Source organism: Schistocerca cancellata, chromosome 5 (assembly GCF_023864275.1).
Source record: "Schistocerca cancellata isolate TAMUIC-IGC-003103 chromosome 5, iqSchCanc2.1, whole genome shotgun sequence".
In the NCBI taxonomy this organism is placed as follows: Eukaryota; Metazoa; Arthropoda; class Insecta; order Orthoptera; family Acrididae; genus Schistocerca; species Schistocerca cancellata.
Window position 1 is genome coordinate 675,703,729 of NC_064630.1, and position 27,695 is coordinate 675,731,423.

Here is a 27,695-nt window from a genome sequence, read left to right on the forward strand (position 1 = left end):
TTAATTAGTTCTAAGTTCTAGGCGACTGATGACCTCAGAAGTTAAGTCGCATAGTGCTCAGAGCCATTTGAACCATTTGAGCCAGGACAAGGGTTACGTGTTCTAGTGGAATTCTTCGTTCACCATTGCTAATGATTTTTGTTTAGAACATAAGCAGTGGCTGTGTTAGCCCGAAGAGGCAGGAAGTTTTGGTTACCAGTGAAGGTTTAAATTCCTAGGCCACTGACTGCTTTTTGATATGTACACAATTTCAACTCGTTTACACCCGTAAACGCTTTCGCACACTTAGACAGCCACGTGGCACTCTAGGCGTTTAATGAGGTTCATAAATGGTCACAAATGAGACGATAGCCTAGATGACCTCCGATTATGACGCTCTATAATAGAAGCACTGTCGACAACCTTTGCGACATGCATGAGCTCACTGCGTCAGCTTTGTTAACGATTTGCGACGAACAGCAGGAGGAAAATCTCGACGGAAATTGTAGAGGCGTCTATGAAATTATTGCACTTAATATGTTAAAAAGAAAGTAATAAAACGGACGTGATCATATGGCTTAACGCACAGCACTCTAGCTTGCGAGACCTGGAGGTGAGGCAGGCACAGACGAAACTCTCGTGGAGAATATCGTTTTTGGCAATGCGCAAGGTATCCTACGGTACGAGCCTGATAATATTCCTTGTATCACTGTCTTTCCCCCCGTCCCTGTTCCACTCATGCATACGCTACGGAAAAGGACAGTTCGTAAGTGTGGTGTCACCGCCAGACACCACACTTGCTAGGTGGTAGCCTTTAAATCGGCCGGGGTCCGTTAGTATACGTCGGTCCCGCGTGTCGCCACTATCAGTGATTGCAGACCGAGCGCCGCCACACGGCAGGTCTAGAGAGTCTTCCTAGCACTCGCCCCAGTCGTACAGCCGACTTTGCTAGCGATGGTTCACTGACAAATTACGCTCCCATTTGCCGAGACGATAGTTAGCATAGCCTTCAGCTACGTCATTTGCTACGACCTAGCAAGGCGCCATTATCATTTGCTATTTATCTTGTGGTGCATGTACCGTCAGACCGATGTTCACCAATTATGGATTAAAGTTAAGTATTCCAGAAGCTACGTACTTTTCTTGCTACTATAAAGTCCTATAACTGTTCCAGACCTCACGCCAGCCTGCGTGAGCTTAAACGCGTGCCTTTCGGCTTCTCAGAGTGGCTTAGTTGTCTTGCCAAGTCACAACAGTAAGTTTCTGAGTAAGCTCCAATCTTCCCCATTCTACATTCATGATCTATTTGTGACTAAAAGGAAGGTCGAAGCAATCTGTTAGTCAATTCTTATACGGATGTAAGCCTTCGAGTAGACAACGGCACTCTCGTAGCGTGTGGCACTGGGCCTGTTTGAGATGCTATGTGGCATTTTTGCCCTTACTCTCTTTTCTTCTGATCGATTAATCCAATCTGGGAAATGTCCGACACTGAGGAGTAATACCCTATAAATGGTCGAACAACGGTTTTGTAAGCTATCTCTTCCGTGGAAAGACCACATTTGCATTCTTCCAATAAATCTCAGTCTGGCATCTGCCTTTCCTGCGATTAGTTATCTATTTAAAATTTCAGATTGTGACTAAGCTAACACACTGTGGATATGTGAAAGCTCCATCGCAGCTAAAGACATGATAATGGCTGCTAGCCATCTGAAACCTGTGATGAACAAATTGTAATGTGCAGTGGGAGATTTAGTACTACATAATGTACTCAGACTACTGACTATTGCTCCATGCGACCGTGGAAAATATTTCCAATAAAATTGGTAGCTCATTGAGCTGAGTGATATATTTGCATCTGCTAAAGCATGAGAACATTGGTTGTTCGACACTTAATAAAACATTATGTTTCGCAGGGCCAAGGATGGGAGGGGTTCTGCCATGGCAGGAAAGACGAAGAGAAGTTACGTTCTGGAGGACTAAATTTACTGTTTTCCAATTATTTATGGCCAATAACTTACATTTGTATAAGTTTATGACCAATCTTCACACCAAGAATTACGCTAGTTTTGTAGCATTGAGACATTCTGTGCACACAGTCATCGTTATGAAACTTCGAACCTTCACTGGCTCATTTATATAATTTCCAAATAATAATGGTTATTTCGATACGATAAAATAAAACTGCATCGATATATATTGCATGCACCTTAAAATAGGCAACCCCACTTACATCACATGCCTTGAGTGTAGATGTTGTAAGCTGGGTTGACTATCTGTTTTATTTCCAACGAATTGTTACACAAATTAAAAAGCTGGATGAACTTGGTGTATGTTACTGAACCTAAGCGCTGGAATGTACTTCCTTCTGGCTTACTCCACGTCTTCCAAGCCAGAATATTAGTATCAGGAAAAGCTTCAAGGCCACCGTAGTCTGCATGATTCTCCCATAGAACAGCCAAGGTCAGCCACGTACTGCCTCCAAACACAGCTGGAACACCATTCGTGAACTGCATTCTAAGTCCACGACAGACATTGGGTCCACCATTAAGCTGCTGCATATTAAATTGCCCAGTAAGGTCAATGTTTGTTGCTTTTACCTATACAATGGTACAAAGTTCGGCAAACGCCGACGATAATAACATTGTCTATGCATTGCAGAGATACGTTAACACACTATGATGAAGAGAGAAAATTATGGGTTGAATCTTATGCAGAAGATTCTTCGGTCACCAGAAAGTTCCCAATAAACGTGATAATGTGCTGACGTTGGTGTGGGTGCATAGCAGTAAAGGATTTAGCACCCGTACTAAGAATATGTGATGTGAGTGTGGATGCAAACACTCGAGGAACCACGAAAATCATATATTTAGTCACTTCATAAAATGACACTAAAAAAGAAAGAGCAGAGAAAAAATTAAAATATTATTTTATTTAGTAGTGGCTGGATGATGGATGGAATGCGAAGGATGAGCCAAACACTGTGCAATACACTGAAGCCAAATTCAAGTTCATCCAAAGCCACCGTGAACATGGCACAACATAGGAAGGTCGTCACACCCTCTCTGACCTACACTTCACGCTTTCTGTAACTACTCGCAACGCAAGCGTCCCAATCACACACTTTTCTTATAATTCATTCTTTGTTTTTTGAGTTATCACTGTTTTCATGCGGCCCTCCATGAATTTCTCTCCTGTGTCAACTTCTTAATCTCGGAGTACCACTTACAACCTACATCCTCAGTTATTTCCCGGATATATTCCACTCTCTGTCTTCCTCTGCAACTTTCACCCTCTGCTGCTTCGTATAGCACCATGGAAGCTATTCCATGATGTCTTAACGGATGTCCTACCATCCTGCCACTCCTTCTTGTCAGTGTTTTCCTTATATTCCTTTCATAGCCGATTCTCCAGAGAACCTCCTAATTTCTTACCATACCAGTCTACCTAATTTCGCACATTTTTCTGTAATACCACTTCTCAAATGATTCGATTCTGCTCTTTTTTGGTTTTCACACTGTCCATATCTCACTTCTCCAAACGTATATTCTCAAAAATTTCTTCCTCAGATTAAGACCTATGCTTGATACTAGTAGACATATCTTTGCCAGGAATGCTCTTTTTGCCAGTTTCTTGCGACCTTCTTGCTCCGGCCGTTTCGGGTGATTTTGCTGCCTTGTTAGAAGAATTCCTCAACTTCATCTATTTCGTGATCACCAAGTATGGTGTTAAATTTCTCGCTTTTCGTGTTTCTGCTACTTCTCATTACTTCGATGTACTCTCAATCCATATATTGTACTGACCAGGCTGTTCATAACATTCAGCAGAGACTGTAATTTTTCTTTGCTTTCACAGAGGATACGAATGTCATCAGCGAATCATATGATTGATATCCGTTTTCTTTTATTTCCTTAATTGCTTCTTTGATAGATGAATTGTACAGTAGAGGCATGACACTACACCCCTGTCTTAGACCCTACTTAATACGAGCACTTAATTCTATGTCTCCTACTCTCATTTTCACTCTCGATTCTTGTGCATGATGTATACCTCTACGTTTCTCAGAATTTGGATCATCCTGCACCATTTGACATTTCTGCACACTTTTCCATGTCGGGAGATCCTATGAACGTGTCTTGATTTTTCTTTAATCTTGCTTCCCTTATCAAAATTGCCTCTCTGGTGCCTTTGCCTTTGCTAAAGCCAAACTGATCGTTATCGAACAAATCCTCAAAGTTTTTTCATTCTCCTCTGTATTATTGTGGTCAGCAAGATGGGTGAATGACATTATAAGCTGGTTGTGAGCTAATCCTCGCAGTTGCTGACTCTTGCAATCGGAATTGTGTGAATGACGTTTTTCCGGAAGTCAGATGGTACATCGCAAGACTCATACATTCTACACACCAACATGAATAACCGTTTGTTGCCACTTCCACACATCAACATGAAAAATCGTTTTGTTGAGACTTCCCCCAGCGATTTTATAAATTCTGGTGGAATGTTAACTATCCCATCTGTCTTCTCTCACCTTAAGTATTCCAAAGATCTTTTCAATTCTGATTCTTATATTGCATTCTCTATCCCTTCTATATCAGTTCGTGTTTCTTCATTACATCAAATGAAACTTTAGCCTCATAGATGCCTTCAGCGTATTATTTCCATCTATCCGCTCTCTCCTCTGGATTTAACAGCTGAATTCCCATTTTACTCTTAATGTTACCACTCTCGCATTTAATTTCACCGAAGGTGGCGGAGGAAAACATTTGAGATACACCACCACCCAGAATCGACATCAAACGGCCTTAGTGACAGCATAAAGGGCGTCGATGAAACTACCCCTTTCCTTAGATCGATGATTCACACACGTTTCGTGGTCGAAAAAGACAGTACACAATGTTACGAGCAACAGAACGACATTCTTGACCATGTTTGATACCCGTAAAGACCCTCTCCCCAATTCAGTAATTCATAGCTTGTCTAAGGAGATCGTGAGGCAGCGCATCCACTGAATGTTATCGCACCCCTTTTGAGTCCAGATAAACGCAGTCCACTTCAACAAAGGGTGCTTATTCGTTTTCAGCCCTCCTGCGTCACGCCCTACTGTGGAGTGATCACAGAGGTGTGTGACATTGACACAAGCATGAATAAAGCGGCGAATATGCCCAATTTTGGCATCGCCCTTGGCGCCACCTCTATGTGCTTGTTGAGCAGAACCTGTGACGAAAGTCCTAAGCGCCTGCAGGCTACAGTGCTGCTCTTGTGCCTGCTAGTATGAACTTAGAATTGAAGGGGCTCAAGGAGCTGATTCTCTTCAAGCGCCTAGGGCTCTGTCACAGTTTGTTTAAGTACAGGTGGATTTTTAAAGTTCTCAACAAAGGTGGGTAGAAGGTACCTATATTCGCGTCTGCCACCTCGTCATAATACATAGTGCCCTCCTCCTGCCATAGCATGAAGCTATATGCTAGGTGACAGTGCACTGTTCAAAGATGGGTTTGTGTCACTTGATAATTGGCTTCACTATACACAGCTTACTCCCCCTCCCTGCCAGCGACCTGTGCTGTGACAGTTGCGTAGCTCTGTAACACAACAGCGAAATGACACCCTCCAGCGGAATGTCACATGTTCTCAGCAGTCGTCCCATTAGAACACATTTCAGCATTTAACTACAGTTTGTCAGCGGTATGGGTCTACTGTTCTAGTCACCTAGACAGTGGAAAAGAAAGTGATCAATGGCGCTGAGCACTATGCGACTTAACTTCTGAGGTCATCAGTCGCCTAGAACTTAGAACTAATTAAACCTAACTAACCTAAGGACATCACACACATCCATGCCCGAGGCAGGATTCGGACCTGCGACCGTAGGGGCCGCTCGGTTCCAGACTACAGCGCCTAGAACCGCACGGACAAAAGAAAGTGATCCATCACCTAAATATACTGGTGTCTTGCTATTGCTAATGTTCTTGTGCTAATCGGAAAGTCACCCCTGACGTTATATGTAAACATAAACACATTTATCATGAGCTCTTCTTGCGGGTGTCGTAATCTGTGACTTCTAAGTCAAAGGAACCGTGGACAGAGTGCTCCAGAACCGAATTCGGCGTTCTACGTAGCTACAAGCCGTCAAGTATCGCATCGGATTGGTAGGAGGTGACGGTACGATAGGAACATTCATCCCTGAAGACTACGGTGAGCACCACATAACACAGCGCTACAATGTGGACTGCATTACAGATGGGCAAGAAATCACGCAAAGTGGATACTCCAGGATTAGAGTAATCCATTGTTCACGTACGAAATTCGGGTCTGTCTGTACCCTAATGCCCTGATAATCGGAAACAACACCTCTGGAGGCCAACCAGTAACAGCGGACACCTCCAACACAGTGTCACACATGTCCAAAAAGGAGGTTGTAGACTGATGTTCTGGGGTGGCGTTACATGGGGCCACAGTACATCTCATTGAGGGAAATCCCACTTCCTTACAATGCAGGAACGAGATTCTTCAAACATATCGCCTACATGATGGGTGAAGACTTGCGTGGTCATCGTGCTATTCTCGCGAACACGTCCTTTCAGCATGCTGTGAATGGAGCGGATTGCGTGCTCTCTGACATGAACCCAATCGAGAATGTGTTGCATCGATTGAAACGAGAAGTTTTTGGACGTCGAAAACGACAGAGTACTTCGTGCGAGTTACAAGGAATCGCCATTGAATAGTGCGGCAATTTGAATCAGGGCTGAGTTGATGATTTCATCGATGGTATGCCCCAACTGATTAGAAGTGCATCATAACAAAGGGGTCGTCTCAGCAGCCATCTGAAACAAACGATTTTGTGGTTACAAAATGTCTTTAGTGACCTGTACACATTGAAAATGAATAAATACGCATGCCTCAGAGTGAGTTTTGGTTTTATGTGCTATACATTTCTATTTAAAGCCGTGACGATGCTGTGTGTATTTCACGCCACTGCTTGGAAACGCGAGTGACGGTTACATACATCCAAACCGCTTGCAACAGCTCTTGGCCCGCCTTATAGTGCGTATTTGTTTGATATTTTCTATGGCGAGATACGCAGTCTGTTTATTTAAAACACGTGTGGATAAAAATCCTACATCGAGGTCGCTAATTTTCTTTATTGACTATCGGTTTCAACTCACGATCCACCTTCAGATCAATCTGAAATTTTGTTCAGTGTATGATAATCATCACACATGATCGTATTCGTAGAGCAAAGACGCCCTAAAATAGAAAAAAAAGTAAGTGGATATTTAAATTAATAATGTTAATCACTAATCACATATACGACCGACGGTGCAACTATCATTGCTGGCGATCGTTTGTATACATGTGTTGCATTATGGACACTATAATAATATTTGATTAGTGATCAATGTTTAAATTTACATTCGTTTCTTTTCCTTGCATTTCTATTAGTTTTCCACAACTTCGCGCATGTACATATTAGTGTCAATTTGAAGCTATGCTCTCTCAGTGTACTATATAAACTCTCGAGTGACAATGCAAGAATTATGCAAATTTAGTTTGGTTTGACCCAACTGGTTGGTTTGCAATGTATTCACGTGCAAACGTAGTAATCTGTGATCACTGCCTCGCTGTTACATGAGAGAAGTGAGCTGTCACAGAAATGGGTGACAGTTTTAGGCCACTGGACTCGCATTCCGGAGGACGACGTTTCAATTCCGCGTCCTGCCATCCTGATTTAGGTCTTCGGTGATTTCCCTAAATCGCTCCAGGCAAATGCCGAGATGGTTTCTTAAAGTACACGGCCGACTTCCTTCCGTAATCCCATGAGACCGATTACCTCGCTGTCTGGTCTCCTCCCCCAGAACAAACAAACAAACAGAAATAAAAAAAAGTTTTTGGTTTCTTAGACCTGTTGTTGTCGGGTACATTAATCTAAATTTTGACCGTGAGATGGCATTAGCAGTCCACTCGCTAACGTCACGGATTCACGGCAGCTCACGCCGGCATTTAAGCTATTGGTTGTGTTTCGTACTGGTCTGATGGGTATCTACGAAGCATGGGTGGCACGCAAATATTACTCAGAGGGTTATATTATTTTCTTGACACAACCGCAGGTGCGCAGACTATATGACAAATTTTGGTTTGACGTTTTAGTGTTTGACAGATTGCTCATCTGTTTTCATAAGGATATATATGAGGCACGCCCCTAAGCCTGAACCGTTGTAAATTTTATAATGAGGCATTTTAGTTATGGAGCCGTTAATTCTTTATATTTTTATGCCATTTAACGGTGATTTCCGCTCTACTAATTGGGGATCTTTATCCTTTTATGCAGGTCCTCCTCTGCAAGACGCTTGCTGACAGAACTAGCATTGAAGAGGCTGTTCTCTTGTGTGTCACGTACCAGGGCTCAATTATTTAAACATATTTTAACTTGTAAACTTAGTTATTCATCCTTAGTGAACTCATATTTTAATGTACGTATAGGTTTTTTTCCGAAGAATTTCTGTTGTTTCTCTTCAGCGTTAGCTATCTTCACCATGGAGATAGGTATTACTGATGATGATGAGGTCCGCACCGACGTACTACGCAAGGTCCTAGCGTAGGTGGTTTGCCATTACCTTCCTCCTATTGTAATTGGAATGAATGATGATGATAAAGACGACACAACAGCAACCAGTCATCTCGAGGCAGGAAAAATCCCTGACCCCGCCGGGAATGGAAGCTGGGACCCCGTGCGCGGGAAGCGAGAACGCTACCGCAAGACCACGAGCTAGGTATTACTATTAATTTAAAAATTTTGCAGATGCGTCTGAAGGGGGGACATACGACCTGAAAGACGAGATATGAAAGAATAAATATTTTTTTTCCGACCGTAGAGGATTTTATCACTGACCTTGCCAGTTTACGTACCCAACTAACTACGGTTTTTCATTTTAGAGCGACTTAGCTCTAAGAATACGATGATTATAATGATTGTCACACACTGAACAACATTAAGCCGAAACCGGTAATCAGTAAAGAAAATTCGCGATCTTGAAGCAGGATTTTTATACATATACGAGGTGCATTCAAGTTCTAAGGCCTCCGATTTTTTTTCTAATTAACTACTCACCCGAAATCGATGAAACTGGCGATACATCTCGACGTAATCGCCCTGCAGACGTACACATTCTTCACAACGCTGACGCCATGATTCCATGGCAGCGGCGAAGGCTTCTTTAGGAGTTTATTTTGACCACTGGAAAATCGCTGAGGCAATAGCAGCACGTCTGGTGAATGTGCGGCCACGGAGAGTGTCTTTGATTGTTGCAAAAAGCCAAAAGTCACTAGGAGCCAGATCAGGTGAGTAGTGAACATGAGGAATAACTTCAAAGTTGTAATCACGAAGAAACTCGTGCGTAACGTTAGCTCGATGTGCGGGTGCGTTGTCTTGGTGAAGCAGCACACGTGCAGCCCTTCCCGGACGTTTTTGTTGCAGTGCAGGAAGGAATTTGTTCTTCAAAACATTTTCGTAGGATGCGCCTGTTACCGTAGTGCCCTTTGGAACGCAATGTGTAAGGATTACGCCCTCGCTGTCCCAGAACATGGACACCATCATTTTTTCAGCATTGGCGGTTACCCGAAATATTTTTGGTGGCGGTGAATCTGTGTGCTTCCATTGAGCTGACTGGCGCTTTGTTTATGGATTGAAAAATGGCATCCACGTCTCATCCATTGTCACAACCGACGAAAAGAAAGTCCCATTCATGCTATCGTTGCGCGTGAACATTGCTTCGCAACATGCCACACGGGCAGCCATGTGGTCGTCCGTCAGCATTCGTGGCACCCACCTGGATGACACTTTTCGCATTCCAGGTCGTCATGCAGGATTGTGTGCACAGAATCCACAGAAATGCCAACTCTGGAGGCGATCTGTTCAACAGTCATTCGGCGATCCCCCAAAACAATTCTCTCCACTTTCTCGATCATGTCGTCAGACCGGCTTGTGCGAGCCCGAGGTTGTTTCGGTTTGTTGTCACACGACGTTCTGCTTTCATTAAACTGTCGCACCCACGAACGCACTTTCGACACATCCATAACTCCATCACCACATGTCTCCTTCAACTGTCGATTAATTTCAATTGGTTTCACACCACGCAAATTCACAAAACGAATGATTGCACGCTGTTCAAGTACGGAAAACGTCGCCATTTTAAGTATTTAAAAAAGTTCTCATTCTTGCCGCTGGCGGTAAAATTCCATCTGCCGTACGGTGCTGCCATCTATTGGACGTATTGACAATGAACGCGGCCTCATTTTAAAACAATGCGCATGTTTCTATCTCTTTCCAGTCTGGAGAAAAAAAATCGGAGGCCTTAGAACTTGATGCACCTCGTTTGTTTCAAATTAACAGGCTGCGTAGTTTGCCGTATGTGTTGTAGGTGTCGTTACAGTCTGTCGTGACAGAGGACCTTTGCTGAGTGGTATGTCCGTGTTGCAGACAAGCCGGTGTGCCGGCCCGGGCTGCAGCGTGTGTATGCGGTTGCGCGGCACGAGGTGGCGCGCGTGCAGTGCCGCGTGGACGCCTTCCCGCTGCCCGACGCCTTCCGCTGGTCCTTCAACAACTCGGCGGAGAGCGTCGAGGTGCCGCCGCACCGCTTCAACTCGTCCGCCACCGCCTCCGTGCTGGCCTACACGCCCGTCGCCGAGATGGACTACGGCACCGTGCTCTGCTGGGCCGACAACACGGCGGGCCGCCAGCCGCACCCCTGCGTCTTCCACGTCATACCTGCTGGCAAGTACTAAGGCGAGCGTTTCACTGTACCGACAGGGAGGTCACATCCGTATCATCTGATCACGTTATCAAGAACATCTCAGGTACTCGCAGAGGTTAGGGAAGTCCTGTACGTTTAGAAAATAATTATAGCAGGTAAATATAACAATATCCATTTCGGATACAATTCAGGCTTTCTCATTTCGCATTACAGTCTAAAACTGAGTTACTGTCCCACCATTCGCAGCAAGCTGGAATTATGCAAATACACCAAAACTGTCACACCATAAGCTTTAGAGATTATGCATCGAAAGTTCTGGCAACCATAATACAGGATGAGTCACTTAACATTACCGCTGGATATACAGGGTGATTCAAAAAGAATACCACAACTTTAGGAATTTAAAACTCTGCAACGACAAAAGGCAGAGTTAAGCACTATCTGTCGGCGAATTAAGGGAGCTATAAAGTTTCATTTAGTTGTACATTTGTTCGCTTGAGGCGCTGTTGACTAGGCGTCACCGTCAGTTGATGCTAAGATGGCGACCGCTCAACAGAAAGCTTTTTGTGTTATTGAGTACGGCAGAAGTGAATCGACGACAGTTGTTCAGCGTGCATTTCGAACGAAGTATGGTGTTAAACCTCCTGATAGGTGGTGTATTAAACGTTGGTATAAAAAGTTTACAGAGAATGGGTGTTTGTGCAAAGGGAAAAGTTCTGGACGGCCGAGAACGAGTGATGAAAACGTAGCACGCATCCAGCAAGCATTTGTTCGCAGCCCATGAAAATCGACTCGCAGAGCTAGCAGAGAGCTGCAAATTCCATAATCAACTGTATGGAGAGTCCTACGAAAAAGGTTAGTTATGAAACCTGAACGTCAACTACCCAAGGCGATGGATCGGCCGCCAGGCAGCCCGTGACAGAGCACTTCATCACTGGCCTCCAAGAAGCCCTGATCTTACCCCTGCGATTTTTTCTTATGGGGGTATGTTAAGGATATTGTGTTTCGGCCACCTCTCCCAGCCACCATTGATGATATGAAACGAGAAATAACAGCAGCTATCCAATCTGTTACGCCTGATATGCTACAGAGAGTGTGGAACGAGTTGGAGTATCGGGTTGATATTGCTCGAGTGTCTGGAGGGGGCCATATTGAACATCTCTGAACTTGTTTTTGAGTGAAAAAAAACCTTTTTAAATACTCTTTGTAATGATTTATAACAGAAAGTTATATTATGTTTCTTTCATTAAATACACATTTCTAAAGTTGTGGTATTCTTTTTGAATCACACTGTATTTCGTAAACCACATGAAATACTGACGAATCGATTCCACAGACCGAACGTGAGGAAAGGGGCTAGTGTAATTGGTTAACGCAAACCATAAAAAATGCACGGAAGTATGTTTTTTAACACAAACCTACGATTTTTTTAAATGGAACCACGTTAGTTTTGCTAGCACATCTGAACATATAAACAAATACGTAATCAGTGCCGTTTGTTGCATTGTAAAATGTTAATTACATTCGGAGATATTGTAAGCTAAAGTTGAACTTGAGTACCACTCCTCCGCTGTTCGATCGTGTGTATCGGAGAGCACCGAATTACGTAGGGATCCAAAGGGAACGGTGATGGGCCTTAGGTACAGAAGAGACTGGAACAGCACATTACGTCCATATGCTAACACCTTTTTATTGGTCTTTTTCACTGACGCACATGTACATTACCATGAGGGGTGAGGAACACGTACGCAAATGGTTTCCGTTTTCAAGAGAATAGAGTGTGTCCCGACATGTCAGGCCAATAGATGTTCATTGTGGTAGCCATCATTTGCTGCACACAATTGCAATCTCTGGCGTAATGAATGTCGTACACGCCGCAGTACATCTGGTGTAATGTCGCCGCAGGCTGTCACAATACGTTGTTTCATATCCTCTGGGGTTGTAGGCACATCACAGTACACATTCTCCTTTAACGTACCCCACAGAAAGAAGTCCAGAGGTGTAAGATCAGGAGAAACACGGTCGTCATCGTAAACATGTCCCTGCAGATGCTGCTCGCCGACCGGGGCCCGTGTTTCTTACAACACGCAACTGAACGTCGTAGCTTTCAAGCGTCAACTTTAGGTTACAATATCTCCGGATGTAATTAACATTTTACAATGCAACAAACGGCCCTGATTACGTATTTGTTTATAAGTTCAGATGTGCTAACAAAACTAACGTGGTTCCATTTCAAAAAAACGTAGGTTTGTGTTAAAAAACATAATTCCGTGCATTTTTGTATGGTTTGTATTAAACAATTACACTACCCCTCTGCTCACGTTCGGTCTGTGGAATGGGTTCGTCAGTATTTGATGTGGTTTACGAAATACATCCAGCGGTAACGTTAGGTGACTCACCCTGTATATTGAAGAATGGAAAATAATATCGAGGAGCCTTTAAGTGACGACTAGTGCAACATACTGAAAGGTGCGCGTAATAGAAAAACAGCAGTTACTAATGGGAACATGACATCCTTTTTTGTCATAGATCCTCTGACTCGTTTTGTGCCACAGTTTCCTCTCCTTTGCAATACATCTCGGAGTTGCACTTACGCACAACGTCGTCTATTATTTGTTAGATGTATTCCACTCTCTGCTACCCTTACAGATTTTAACCTCTATAGACATCTCTAGTACCACCAAAGTTACTCCGTCATGTCGTAACACATGCCCCATTCTTCTTGCCAGTGTTTTCCGCATATTCCTCTCATCGCCGGTCCTGCCTAGAGCGTCTTCATTTCTTACAAATTCACCCAAATTTCAAAGTCCTCAGCAGATCTCAAACGCTCTCATTCTCTACTTTTCTGGCTTTCCCATAGTCTGCAACTGACAACCATACATTAATGTCCTCCAGAAGCATATTCTTAGGAATTTCTTCGGTAAATTTTGGTCATAATTGTCCCCTTTGCATGTGGTAGTTTGCTTCTCATTTCCTCCTTGATTCGTGTTTAACGTTTTATTTATTTATTCTCAGGGCAGCATAATTTATTAACTACATTTACTTCATGATCACAAAATTTGATGTTAATTTTCTCACTATTCTCAGTACTGGTTTATCTCCTTACTTTCGTCTTTCCTCGCTTTACTCCCAATCCACATTCTGTAATCATTAGACCGATCATTGCACTATCAACGAAACTTAACACTAATATCCTTTCAACCTGAATTTAAATCCAACTCTGATTTTTTTTATATCCATTATTGCATTTTCGATGTATGGATTGAACAACGAGTGAAAAGCAATACATCCTTGTCTTACACTCTTTTAGTCCAAGCACTTTGCTTTCTCCTTTCATTATTTTTGTTTAATCTTGGTTCTTGCACATGCTGTGGAATACCAGTTATTCCCTACAGGCTACACACATTTTTCTGAGAATTTCTAACATGTTGCATCGTTTTAAGTTTTAAGGCGCCTATTCTGGATTGGCAAAGATTGTCTATTTTTTTTATTTTTATTTATTTATTTTCTATACGCCTTTCGTCCATTAGCAAGTGCAACGACGTAACTGCCTCTCTGCTCCCTTTAACTTTCCCTAATCTAAATTAAATGTCACTTAAGAGATCTTCGAAACTATGAGACAAATAGGGATAATCCACAGGGGAAGACAAATAATATACAATTTATACTAGAACCAAGAGGCCACAATAAGAATGGAAGAACAAGAAGAAGTGTCAGGTTTAAGAAGTAGTTAAGACAGGTATGTAGCCTTTTTCCCCCACTGTTCAGTACATATATCGAAGAACGAATGTCGGAAATAAAAGAAAGACTCAAGCGTGGAATTACAATCTAAGATGAAAGGATATAATGATAAAATTTGCTGATGGCATTGCTATCCTCAGTGAAAGTGAAGAAGAATTACAGGAGCTGCTGAATGAAATGAAGAATCTAATGCTCACACAATGTGGGTTGAGAGTAACAGGTGTGAGAGTAACAGTCTAATGAGCCCTGAATATGGACTGAGAGTAAATCGTCGAAGGAGGACACTAATGAGAAGTAGCAGAAATGTGAACAGCGAGAAACTTCAGGTTTGATGGTCACAAAGTAGACGAAGTGAAGGAATTCTGCTACCTAGGCAACAGAATAACCCATAAGGGACGAAGTAATGAGGGCATCAAAAGCATACTAATACTGCAAAAAGAACATTCATGGCCAAGAGAAGACTATTAGTATCAAAGATAGGTCTTAAATTGTGGAATAAGTTTCTAAGAAACATGGACTGTGGGAAAATCGGGAAGCATTTGAGAGGTAATGCTGCAGAAGGTGGACTGTTAACGTGAGGAATGACGAGGTTCTCCCCAGAATTATTATCGAAGGAATATACAGAAAACACAGGCAAGAAGAAGTAACAGGTGGTAGGACATCTGTTAAGACATCAGGGAATAACTTCCGTTGTACCAGAGGGAGTTGAAGAGAGTAAAAACTGTAGAGAAAGACAGAGATTGGAACATATACAGCAAATACGGGCGGACGTAGATTCCAAGTGCTACTCAAGGATGAAAAGATTGGCACAGGAGTGGGATTCACGGCGTGCCGCAGCAGATCACTCAGAAGATTGATGACCCACAAGAAATACAAAAGAGATCTACAGTTTTCTTTTCCGTTCTTCCGCATATTTTATCTCTTCACTAACTTACTGCATGGGAATTAGGCTGATTGTGCTGTAGTTCTCGTAGTTATCTGCTTGTTACCTGCAGTATTGTGTGCGTGCTATTTTTCGGAAAATGTGTTTATAGGGTATGACTTCAGGCCTATATATTCTACACACCAGCTTGGTCGCTTGATTTCCAATCCTCTCCTCCCACCAACCTCCCCCCCCCTCCACCCTGTCACACCGAAGGGATGTTTTCCATACCTAATGCCATATCTAATCGCAAGTCCTCGAAAACTCTGTCAAACTCTGTAATTCGATACTCTATGTCTTCGAAGTTGGCTTCCATTTATTCTTCTATCACGTCAGCAGACGGTTCCTTCCTCTCGTAGAGGGCTTCAACGTACTGTTTTCCACCTGTCCGCTCTCTCCTCTGTGTCAAAAAGCGGAAATTCCTGTGCTATCTTAACTCTGAGTTCTACCATTGTATGCCTGTTTTATCATGTGTACATTTGTAGTTCTTTGTTTCGTTGATGAATCGAAGAATTTCTTCTTTTACGCATGGGTACTGTACAGCTACCTTCTTAGAACATATCTGCTGGTCCTACTTTTCTGACTATCCTTACAGTGATGTCTATCAACACTTACGCATTAGTAAACTTGCAAGGGATTTGATGGCCTACAGTGTTCGGTAGGTTTAAGTGAATGAGGTTGTTTGAGATATTCAAAAGAAGGATAGTACAGGAATGATACGGCTGAAAATATCAACATTTATATTGGGGACTATAGTAAATATGATTTCTGCTGCCTTGGAGCAAGTTATAACAAACGAAGCAAGTACGGCATGCGGAGGAGATTAGCAAAATCAAAGACTGAATTGTTTGGGAAAAGAGGGACACTATTATCAAACATACGCCTTCATTAGAGAAGGAAGTTTCTGAGGGTATATATATTGAGTGCAGCATGATATCGAAGTGAATCTAGCACTGTGCAAACACAGGAGAAGAAGAGAATCAAAGTGTTTGAGATACGGTGTTACACGAGAATACTGAAGCATACTGAAAACCGAATGATCTAATTGGGTAAGAGTACGATCCCTGAGGAATCGTTGATGAGCGGAACACGTGTTAAACACTGAGTGTATGGACTGAATGTCAGGACATACATAGGGAATAATCTCTACTGTATTAGGTGGATGAGTATAAGGCTTAATGTTAGGGGACGACTAACATATACAACAAATAATTACGACCTTAAGAATATAGATACCGGTCTGAGATGGGGAGTCTGTCACAGGAGATAAAATTGTCAGAAGACGAATGTAAAAAAGAAAACAAAGGGTTAGTTGTGTATGATATATCCGTGCGTGCCGATGGTATCAATAGTCGTTTTGTGTTGTGATGCGAGTGTGACTTTTTTGATGAGAGGGATTGGGCTTGTGTGGTAACATATTAAGAAAGAAAAGTTAGCAGCTCTTCATGCTGTTCGCTGCAGAGATTGAACAGTGGGATAAATGTAAAGAATTTCGTTATTTTCCCTTCTTGCCTTCTTTCGTGTGCTCACTACGACGACTTAACAGCACACCATTTTCCTAGAGATTAAGTGTATGTCTAATAAGCACGTGGTTATAGAAGCAGTGCGCTACCCTCTCTCTACATTAACACAAAGGGGGTATTATCTTCATTTCTACAGAGGCAGTAGAACGTATAAGCGGCCTTGTTTTACCTGCCGCATCAGAACAAGATGCTGAAGTTCTAATAGCTCCACTAATCTGACATCGTACGTGTTTTCGTTGCCCCAGCATATATATATTATAATGTGTATGGATATTCCATTGGAAAAAGTAGGGAACGTACTTCTACGATGTTAGATAATCGTGTGTAATTTAGACAGTAAATTATTTCGTAGTCTCACTAGTCGAAATCCAATACTGTACATCTTTCTATGTCACAAAGAAATTTAGACATTCATAATGACTTAATACATTGAGGTGACAAAAGTCATGCGATACCTCGTAATATCAAATCTGACCTCTCACTGAGGTGACGAATGTCGTTCGATACCTCCTAATATTGCGTCGGACCTCATTTTGGCAGGTGTAGTGCAGCAACGTGACGAGGCATGGACTCAACAGATTGTTCTAAGTCTCCTGCAGAATACTGAGCCTTGTAGCCTCTATAGTCTTCCATAACTGCGAAAGCGTTTCTAGTGCAGGATTTAGTACACGAACTGACCTCTGGATTGTGTCCCTTCCATGTTCGAGGGGATTAATATAGGGTGATATGGGTGGTCAAATCAATAGCTCGAACTGTCCAGAAAGTTCTTCAAACCAATCGCAAAAAAAATTGCACCTTGTAACATTCTGCATTGGCATCCATAAAAATTCCATCTTTGTTTGGGGACGTGACGCCCGTGAATAGTTTCAAATGATCTCCGAATAGCCGATCATCGAGAGCACCCAGGCCATACCATTGTGGAGCCACCACCAGCCTGCACTGTGCCTTGTTGAAAACTTGGGTCCATGGCGTCGTGGGGTCTACGCCACAATCGAACCGTACCATCAGCTCTTACCAACTGAAGTCGTGACTCACCTGACTAGTCGTCTAGAGTACAACCGATATGGTCACGAGCAACAGGAGAGGCGCTGCAGGTGATGTGCTGTTAGCACAGGCACTCGCGTCGATCGTCTGCTGTCATAGTCCATCAATGCCAAATTTCGCTGCATTGTCCACATTGACCGCGGATGTTTCACGCTCCTCGGTTGTTAGGTGTAGGCTGTCGGCCACTGGGTTGTCCTTGGAGAGAAATAATACCTGAAATTTTGTATTCTCGGCACACCCTTGACACTGTGGACGTAGGAATATTGAATTCCCTAACAGTTTCCGAAATGGAATGTCCGATGCTCCAACTACCGTTCCGCATTCAAAGTCTTTTAATTCCCATTGTGCGGCCATAATCACGTCGGAAGCCTTTCCACATTAATCGGCTGAGAACAAATAACAGCTCCGACAGTGAAGAGCTCTTTTGTATCCTATGTCCGCGATACTAATGCCATCTGTACATGTGCATATCGCTATCCCATGATTTGCTATCGGGTTGTCGAAAGGCATTTCCCTGGACTTTCATCCGTTAGACAGATGACAGACGATGTGAATCATACCTGCTTAGTATTATCAGCAGATTTATAATTAAGTATAAAACGATGGTCTGAACACACCGTCCCCCCTACCCACCACCACCACACCCATCATCTGTCCGCCGCTCGTGGTCTCGCGGTAGCGTTCTCGCTTCCCGAGCACGGGGTCCCGGGTTCGATTCCCGGCGGGGTCAGGGATTTTCACCTGCCTCGAGATGACTGGGTGTTTGTGTTGTCCTCATCATTTCATCATCATCCAGGACAGTGGCGAAATTGGACTGAGCAAAGATTGGGTAATTGTACGGGCGCTGATAACCACGCAGTTGAGCGCCCCACAAACCAAACATCATCATCACACCCATCATCTCCTTTCCCAATGTGGCTTCCATCAACTCCCCATCCAGAATTATGCCCCCTCTCCCTCCATTTATCCCTCCTATCAACTGTGATTATCACCTCCCCCTCCCTACATCTGTCTTTTCCCCAGGATCCCTCTTCTACCCTTCCATCCTGATTTTCCCCGCCTACCATCTCTTTGATTCGATTCTTTCCCACGAGTCCTTTTGCTTTCCCCTCCCCAGTCCTCCCCACTCCTTCCTACGTCCACCCTACCCCCCCCTTTTATGGGGCCACTTCCTCCATCGGCTTCCCCCTTTTGCTTTTCTTCCCCCTCCCCTTTTCCCCCTCAACTGTCTGGCTCTTCCTCCCCCCCCCCCCATCTGCCTTCGTGTCTACTCTATTGTGCAGTGTTTAAGTGGGTGTTCAGTGTTGTGCGCCCCCTCTTTTTAAGTGTTGCGAACAGACACCATGCTGTCGCTAGGCGTGTTTTTTAACTCTTGCGTGCAGAAACCAGAGTGTCACCATGCTTTCAATTGTGCTTGTCTAATTACTATGTGTCTTAGTCAGCGTCACCAACCCTTTGTTTTCATATTTTGAATTGCGCAACCTTTCACTTTGTTACAGTTTGTAAAGTCACTGCTTCTATAGCCCCCAGGGGGGGGGGGGGGTGGAGTCTACATTGAATAAAGAAAGAAAATTGGAATATGTTATAACAGCAAGAACTTCTGCCGTTATCACTTGGTTCAAGGGTGGTATACTCCGTAGGATGAAGTAATGACTCCAAGAGTTGTGATTGCAGGAACAAATAAATACCTGTACACGTGATGAATACCACCTTGTTTCCGATAGGACATTGTCACTCATGGATACACTGATTTTGACTGTTAAAAGACGATTCAAAGCTAGGAGGGCAAATGAAAAATTAAATTCTGGTTCCAAGAAATGTAGGAAACAAAGTTATTGATTGTGATCTTGTAAAGTTTGACACTTAGCGAGTTAGTTCCGGTTTTCCGGATTTCTTCTTTCATATATGACCGTTGTGTATATGAAATGTTCATGTGACTGCGTAGACAAAATAATGACAGAAAATATCCGTATAAAATTAACCTTTGTCACTCGCGTACGATTTGATTTCCTGTTTCTTCCTAGCAGCAATATGGTGGATCATTTAAAGAGCACGAATCTAATGTCGCACGGTCAATCACGAGTGTTTTCAACGCGCCTGGTACGCAGCACATTGGGTACACCACACACTGTGCATGCCCTCGAAAAGTGCGTATACGGAAATGTGACGACATTTCTAATAGTGGAACAGAATCATCTAAAACCCTGTCTCTAAAGCTTAATACACAGCGCTAACATTCGAAACAAAGAGGTGCGCTACACCCAGACAGAATACGTTCGCAAATTAACGAGCATTGGTCTGGTACAACGGTCATCCTGAGTAGTTTAGGGCGATTTTCCGCGCCTGTTTAGGTAACCGCATTGACGCATTGCTGGGGTCTAATATCCGCCCCAGAAACCAGGACAGTGACGTAGTGAAAATACGGTAATAAAAAGAACAGAGTTTTCACAGTTAATAGACTGATGGTGGATGGGATTCCTACTCCTTTCCATCGCAACTCTCACCACGCGATTCTACATTTACTGAGGAAAGTAGCAACAAGCTACAAAAACAAACTAAAATTATCAAGTTATGGAAATAGCCAACCCCGTATGACAAAGGAAAGGGAGGAAGTAATGAATGGAAAGAGAGAATAACCAGGGTTCATAAGCTCCCTCTTATGGAAAACATGTTCTGTCGCTCCTCTCCCTCTGCCGCTGCCTCTGCCTCTGCCTCTGCCTCTTCCTCTCCCTCACACACACACACACATACATATACAATAATTTCTACCCTAGTAGATAAACCAAAAAATGTTTCACCATACAATCAATATATAGCGCCACACTGGATAGAAACATAACGATGAACAAGTGAGCAGTGACAATAGCAGAACGGCTGTCAGTGAGTATGGTGGCATAAGTTTTTTCTCAAATCTCGTTATTGAGTAAAAACTGTGTAAAAACAGTTAAGAGAGACGTATGAAAGGTTTTGGAAAACCGTGAATATCATTACAATAAAAATAAAACACACGAACAATTTTCGAAATTTTTTGGTAAGTTCCTATAGGTCCAAACTGCTGAGGTCATCGGTCCCTAGGCTTACAAGCTACATAATCTCACTTAAACTAACTTACGCTAAGCACAACACACACACCCATGCCCGAGAGAGGACTCGAACCTCCGACGGGGGCAGCCGCGCAAACTGTGGCAAGGCACCTCACACCACGCGGCTACACCGCGCGGCTAACGCACGAAAATGTACAACTCCACATAAAACGTAAATACAGGAAAGACGCAACTACTATCTCGGATATTTCTAAATTAATAATTCTTTAAGCACATTCTTCTGACTACTTTGCTGACGACATCCTCTCAGACAATAATAATGCATAATAGTAAGCCGATCTGTAATAATCCTCTTTCAAAAACTAACTTAGTTTCAAGCGAGCATCCGAAACGAAATAAAGAAATGCACACCTTGTATTATTAAAAAAAACACCTTGTACTTTCTCTAATACTTTAACAGAAATAAATCAAGACCTATAGAAGTTCGAACATCGACATCGTAAAATGTCTGAGTCCACAGGGAAAATCTTTGTTTTTTGTACAAATCAGAGTTTAGAAATCCAACTTTAATTCATAAAGACAGCAAAAGTCTCAGGAAAGGAACTTCGGACTGCAGCAAGAAGAGAAATAACTGAAAAACGTATGCTATTTTAGAATTCCTTTGACTTGTACTAATTGGTAATACCTAGTATACGAGGGACTTACTCTATTCGTGATTAGAATCCTATACAGAAGGTGGACAGAAATATGGCTTTACCACAAACATAAAACATTGTCATCTCTAATACGGTATAGGAAAACAGTTAGCATTGAAAATAGCTTCCAGTCGTATAACAGTGAATAAATCAAAAATGGTTCAAATGGCTCTGAGCACTATGGGACTTAACATCTGAGGTGATCAGTCCCCTAGAACTTAGAACTACTTAAGCCTAGCTAACCCAAGGACATCACACACATCCATGCCCGAGGCAGGATTCGAACCTGTTACCGTAGCAGTCGCGCGGTTCCGGACTGAAGTACCTAGAACCGCTCGGCCACCATGGCCGTCAGTGGATAAATACATGTCCTGTATGGTTTGCAAGCGAATTTTATATCTTTCTTCTTGCAAAATAAAAAATAATAGCTGGCAAGCTCAGGTAACAATGATGGAGGTGGACAACAATCACGTTCATTTCTCACCGAAGTAAACCACTAAGTCTCAGCAGTACTGAGATCTGCTGAATGTGGTGGCCAGGGCAGATGGGACAATTCGTCATCGTACTCACCAAACCAGTCCTGGACGATGCAAGCTTTGTGAACTTGAAGTCCAGCATCACAGTTAGGGAGCAAATATTGTATCATGGGATGGACCTAATCACCCAAAATGGCCACATACTGCTTGGCAGTAACGCTAGTTTTCATAGTTACTATGGGTCCATGAAACACCATGACATGGCTTCCCAAATCCATGTCATAATTCTTTTTTGGGACGTAAACCCGGTTAGAATTTGGATACAGTGTGAAACGAGACACAGCCTTCCTACTGACTTTTTCTTTGCTCCACAGTCCAAGTTTTATGGCTTCTACACCACGTTTCCGTGTTACGGGCATTTGAATTACTTATGATTAGTCTCGGAATTCCAGTTCGCCTTGAATTCACTGCTTGTGGAGTTCTCTTGGTATGGGTTTGGTGTTGGTTGGTTGGTTGTTTTGGGGGAAGAGACCAAACAGCGAGGTCATCGGTCTCATCGGATTAGGGTAGGACGCGAAAGGAAGTCGGCCGTGCCCTTTCAAAGGAAGCATCCCGGCATTTGCCTGCAGCGATTTAGGGAAATCTCGGAAAACCTAAATCAGGATGGCCAGACGCGGGACTGAACCGTCGCCCTCCCGAATGCGAGTTCAGTGTGCTAACCACTGCGCCACCTGGCTCGGTTGGGTTAGGTGTTAACAGGGTTCAAGGGTGCGACAGTTAGATCTGTGCTGAAGCTGTCGACCTGTTACTTTTCATTGCAATAATTTTACATGATGTGTGTCACTTTCACTCAACACAAATGTTGTGACTTGGCGGATGACGCTACTTCGCTTCAATAGGATACCACTTGAAAAACCAAACACTTCAGCTACCTCGGTTACGGAAGCATCAACTATACGAAACCAACAATTTGCCCGAGTTCGAATACTCTTCGCTACGACAAAACGCACTCACGACGACACAAGAAACTGTTCTGGCCGTGACTGACACTTGCAACAAATTGAGGACATTGCACAAGTTCCGTTCATGGTAAAATACAACAGCTCAACCTGAAAGCTCGATGAAGCGTGCATTTCTCGCAGGGTTGCAATATTTTCGTCCATTCCCTGTGTGTGGTACTGCTCGCCAAGCTGACTTTGTCTTCGCAGGCATCCCGGAACCGCCGTTCAACTGCTCGGTGGCGAACCAGACGTCCGACACGGTGCACGTGCGCTGCCTGGAGGGCTTCGACGGCGGGCAGCCGCAGCTGTTCGTGCTGGAGGTGGCGGACGTGGCGGGCGGCCTCGTGCTGGCCAACCTGTCGTCGCGGGCGCCGCTCTTCACGGTGGACGGGCTGGCGCCGGGGCAGGCGCTGCGGCTCTCCGTGTACGCCGCCAACTCCAAGGGCCGCAGCGACGCCGTCCACTTCGAGGGCGCCACGCTCAAGGCGGCCGAGAAGCAGACAGGTACAGACCAGCGCAGTCCACTTCCTTCCCTTCGCACGGACCATCACGAAACGTGGGGTGGAACACGGCTTCCACAAACGCTGATACACTGAGATAATGCTCCTTTTATAGGTTTACAACATAAAATGGGCTTCAGTTATCACTTATGTGAAGTTTGCCTTGCTTTTCGGAAAGCCTGAAAGAGCATTTCTGTATTCCATTGTTAGAGATATAGTTTCCTGGCACGGTCGCCACGTCTAAGATGTTGTGAGCTGGCTTCCGCTCCCTAAGTATATGCCCCAATGCTGCACGATGTAGTTGTCCCAGACTGTTACTGGGAGCAGCGCGGCACAATATATAAACGGAGGGGATTTTGAAATGTAAATTGCATATCGCGATCTGGTAATCGCTCTATGCTGGATAATTAGATAAAATTCTCGGACTTCTTCCCCGAATAATTCCAGGTTCATGCTGCACGTTAAGGTAAGAAAATGACATTGAAAATTAGCAACATAGTTTCGCCAATGGCGGTTCGATGCTATGTCGGAATGTTGCGCATCTCCCACGAGAAAGAAAAAAAGAAAACCAAGATGGCTGCGCCTTCGGTTATGAGTGTAGATAATGCAGATGTTAACATATGGACTCTTTGGTCCAGAATCGTTACACAATATTTTACACAAAAAGGAATTTTTAGAAAGGGCTATTATAGAGGGGACCTGACAGACTCACCGTCGTCGATATTCTTCAAATGACATTTGAAACACAGTAAATTTCGAAAACACTGCAATTCACTTCCAAGAAAAATATCAAATAAATCGCCTTTCAAAATGAAAGAAATAGAGTTGTTAAGTACAATAAATTTGTAATTCGTTAACCAATTATTCAGTAACAGACTGCATATAGCGAAAGTCTCAAAATCGGGAAGTTGCTGGTCTGAATGACATTAGTAGCATTTCTGTTGCTTAGTTTCACTAGAAGTCCGCATCTGTTAACAACTGTACCTGTTAATTAATATTGAACCATAAATCCTTAGTAAAACCAATTTATTTTCAATTACTAATCTCATGAAAGTTCTAGTATTTACAATTTAGATCTGGTACAAAAATGTTAACCATTAGATTAATAGCAATATTTTTAGAGACTAGACGGTGTCATTGATGTGGCGTCTGAGGTTTTCCACTGCCTCAGTGTTCACGGACATCTCATCGAATATCCGACGCAATGCCTCTGAACCACTGAGGGAGCATTATTGATGTATACAATTCTTTCATCTAACAATAACTCATTTCGCATATCTATATCAAATTTTAATCCATGTTGATCCATTAAATGTTTGAAAACTGAACTACGTTACTTTTGTTAAAAAATTTAATTCACTGTTTGTTAAGTAATAGCTACCCTTGGTACTAAACATGTAATTTAAATTAAATGAAATAAACTTACTACCAGTGACTTACATACCAAGGGCTTTTCAGGTAAAAATTTTACATGTTACGCACTCATTCTAGCAGGCAAACCTGTCTGCAGCTGGAAACGATTTGTATTCAACAGCGCTCTGAAATTTCCAGATTTTCCGAGGCGATTTTTTCAAGACTTTTTTTCCCTAAGGGTATGGATATTTACGTCATACTGCAGTAGGAGACTGATATACCTGCACTCATTTTCAGTATTGGAAATATGGCGAAATTGCCCTTCTAAGACTACAATATGCTTCAGTCGATTCGTCACATTTTTAAATCATGGATGAGGGGATGACACGGCATGTGTTAAGACATTAGGGAATAATTTCCATGATATTAGGGGAAACTGTGGAGGTTAAAAACTGTAGGGCAAATAAATATTTACCGTACATATTACTACACTGTGTTTGTATTTTATTTTGAGATGAAAAAGGACCCCGATCTTACTTTTCAGATGAGTGATAACCCAAAAAGCTCATGAATCTTTCAGCTAACTTGATGTTGCCCATCATATTTTCCTGGCTTGAGCAAGTCTTTCCATCTATAGTGTTAAAGCGAATATCTTCTATTTTACGAACTCTAGTTCTGACCCGCCCCTAGCATTTTCTTCCCTACTGCTCCTTCCAGTATCAGGTGTATTATACCTGTATGCTGTAGCAGATGCCCCGTTAACATTTGCTTCCCTAAGCAAGTCACTCACTGAGTAAGGTCTTCATCTATTCAGTTTAGTTGTTCTACACTTCATATTTCATATAGCCACTAAACTGTACATTCTTAGATAGGATTCCATTATAAATGCTTCCGTTTCTTCGCCAGCTTTCGAATATTGAAAATTTATCTTCTGTATAAGGCTGTACTCCCGATTTTTCATCCTTCGCTTTTCGTAGGCTGTTCCCTATTTCAATATGAATGTAGGCCAGTAGAACTCTTTTGCTGCAACAGTTGTTCGTAGTCTGTCACTACTTTTCATTTTTTCCTTACTTCGCCTAAGCAGAGAATTTTTCATTTATTCCACTATCTAGTTTTTCCCAGTTATGATGTTAAAGTCTAACATACAGTTTCTATATTGCTGTATGAGATTACGATGTACCGTCTTGGTTGCAACGTTTGGGACTATAGTATGCTGTCTCAGCGTTGTCAATAACTAAAATGAACCATCCATAGAAACAAACCATAACTAAGATTTATACAATGATTTCATTGGCCTTTTCTTAGAGATTTAATCATCATTGCTCCAGAAACACGACGAAAAGCAAATGTCACTACTCGCTAGTTCATCATCCAGTACAGAAATAATCTGACCTGACAAAACAAAGATGTCAATACTCATTTGTTCTCGTACTCTGTAGACTGCTAGTAGCAACTCTAGCTAGGAGTATTGTTACTAGTTTCCCACTGTCGACTGATAAACAGAAACATACTTCCTGGCAATGGCAGGAGTATCATTTCTCTAGCAGACATAACAAATTGCGTTCATAACAGTGAGAAGCGAATGCGAAATCTAACTACAAGGGAAATTCGTAATCATGAACGAAGGCTCAGAACGGTACGGTAATGTGCTTAAAATATAAATCACTCATCCCGAAAAACAGTGGTATGAGTTATTCCACATCAAAACTGCCTGTATTACCACGAAACACAAATGAATGATAACCTATTCATGCTCTAAGTGAGGAATACTGGTAACACGAAGGAACAGGATATCGATATAATAGAACCAAGAAACACGCATACTTGAATGTCGTGACTAAATGCTGTATTACCTTCTGCTTAAAATAATTGCAAGATCTAATCAATAAACTTTGTCTACTGAATTTATAGCATTGCACAGCTAATCAAAGTACATGTGGGTTTTGAATGGTCAAAGTGAAGTGGAACAGAGCATTACGCAAATCTAATGAAAGCCACTTTTTCACATGTATCCAACATTTATTCCGCATTAAACCAGCACTGTGTCAAAAGGCACGCTAATTTCATTTCCAAACATTAATATTGATATGTCAACGTAATAACCTGCTTTGCTTTTGTCAATCATATTGCAACATAGGCTTGTATGAGAGCGTTCAGGACGCAATGCAGCACATTCTTTTTAGTCGGTAAGTTTCGGTTGAGAAATTGCGACATTTGTTGTAGGACATCGTGCATGTTTCCGCATTACCCCATCTACTTTCATGAAATTCCGACAACTGGCGGCGCAATACGTATCGTTCAAAGTGGTGTCTGTAATGATTGTGCGTTCCAAGAAGAGAGCTGTCAATAAGTTTCTTTTGGCAGATAACCCAGGCATAGCAGATATTCGTAGGCGCTTGCAAGAAGTCTCATACGAGGTGATCGATGGATCACTATCAAACATCTCGTTGCCCAACCGGCCATCTTTTCCGTAGTGTTGACACACTCGTCCATCGGCTGGGGCACTCAAGGTTGTGTGCCACTGGGTTCCTCGCCTCCTAACAAAAACCACAAGGAGCAACGAATAATCATCTACGCGTAATTGACTGCGCGTTACGAGGCTGATGGTGAAAGCTTATTGTCGAAAATCGTCCCAGGCGATCGAACATAGGTTCATCACTTCGAATCGGAAACAAAAC

The 27,695-nt window shown here is 42.8% G+C and overlaps 1 protein-coding gene across 1 annotated transcript in view; it reads left to right on the plus strand.

The window, feature by feature from the left end:
* The window catches only part of LOC126188758 (nephrin-like), a 645,061-nt gene that overhangs the window by 568,421 nt on the left and 48,945 nt on the right, over positions 1-27,695 (plus strand). The window contains exons 11-12 of the mRNA XM_049930368.1: positions 10,445-10,738; positions 23,372-23,668. Coding sequence (XP_049786325.1) covers positions 10,445-10,738; positions 23,372-23,668 — 591 coding nt within the window. The remainder of the gene's footprint in view (positions 1-10,444; positions 10,739-23,371; positions 23,669-27,695) is intronic.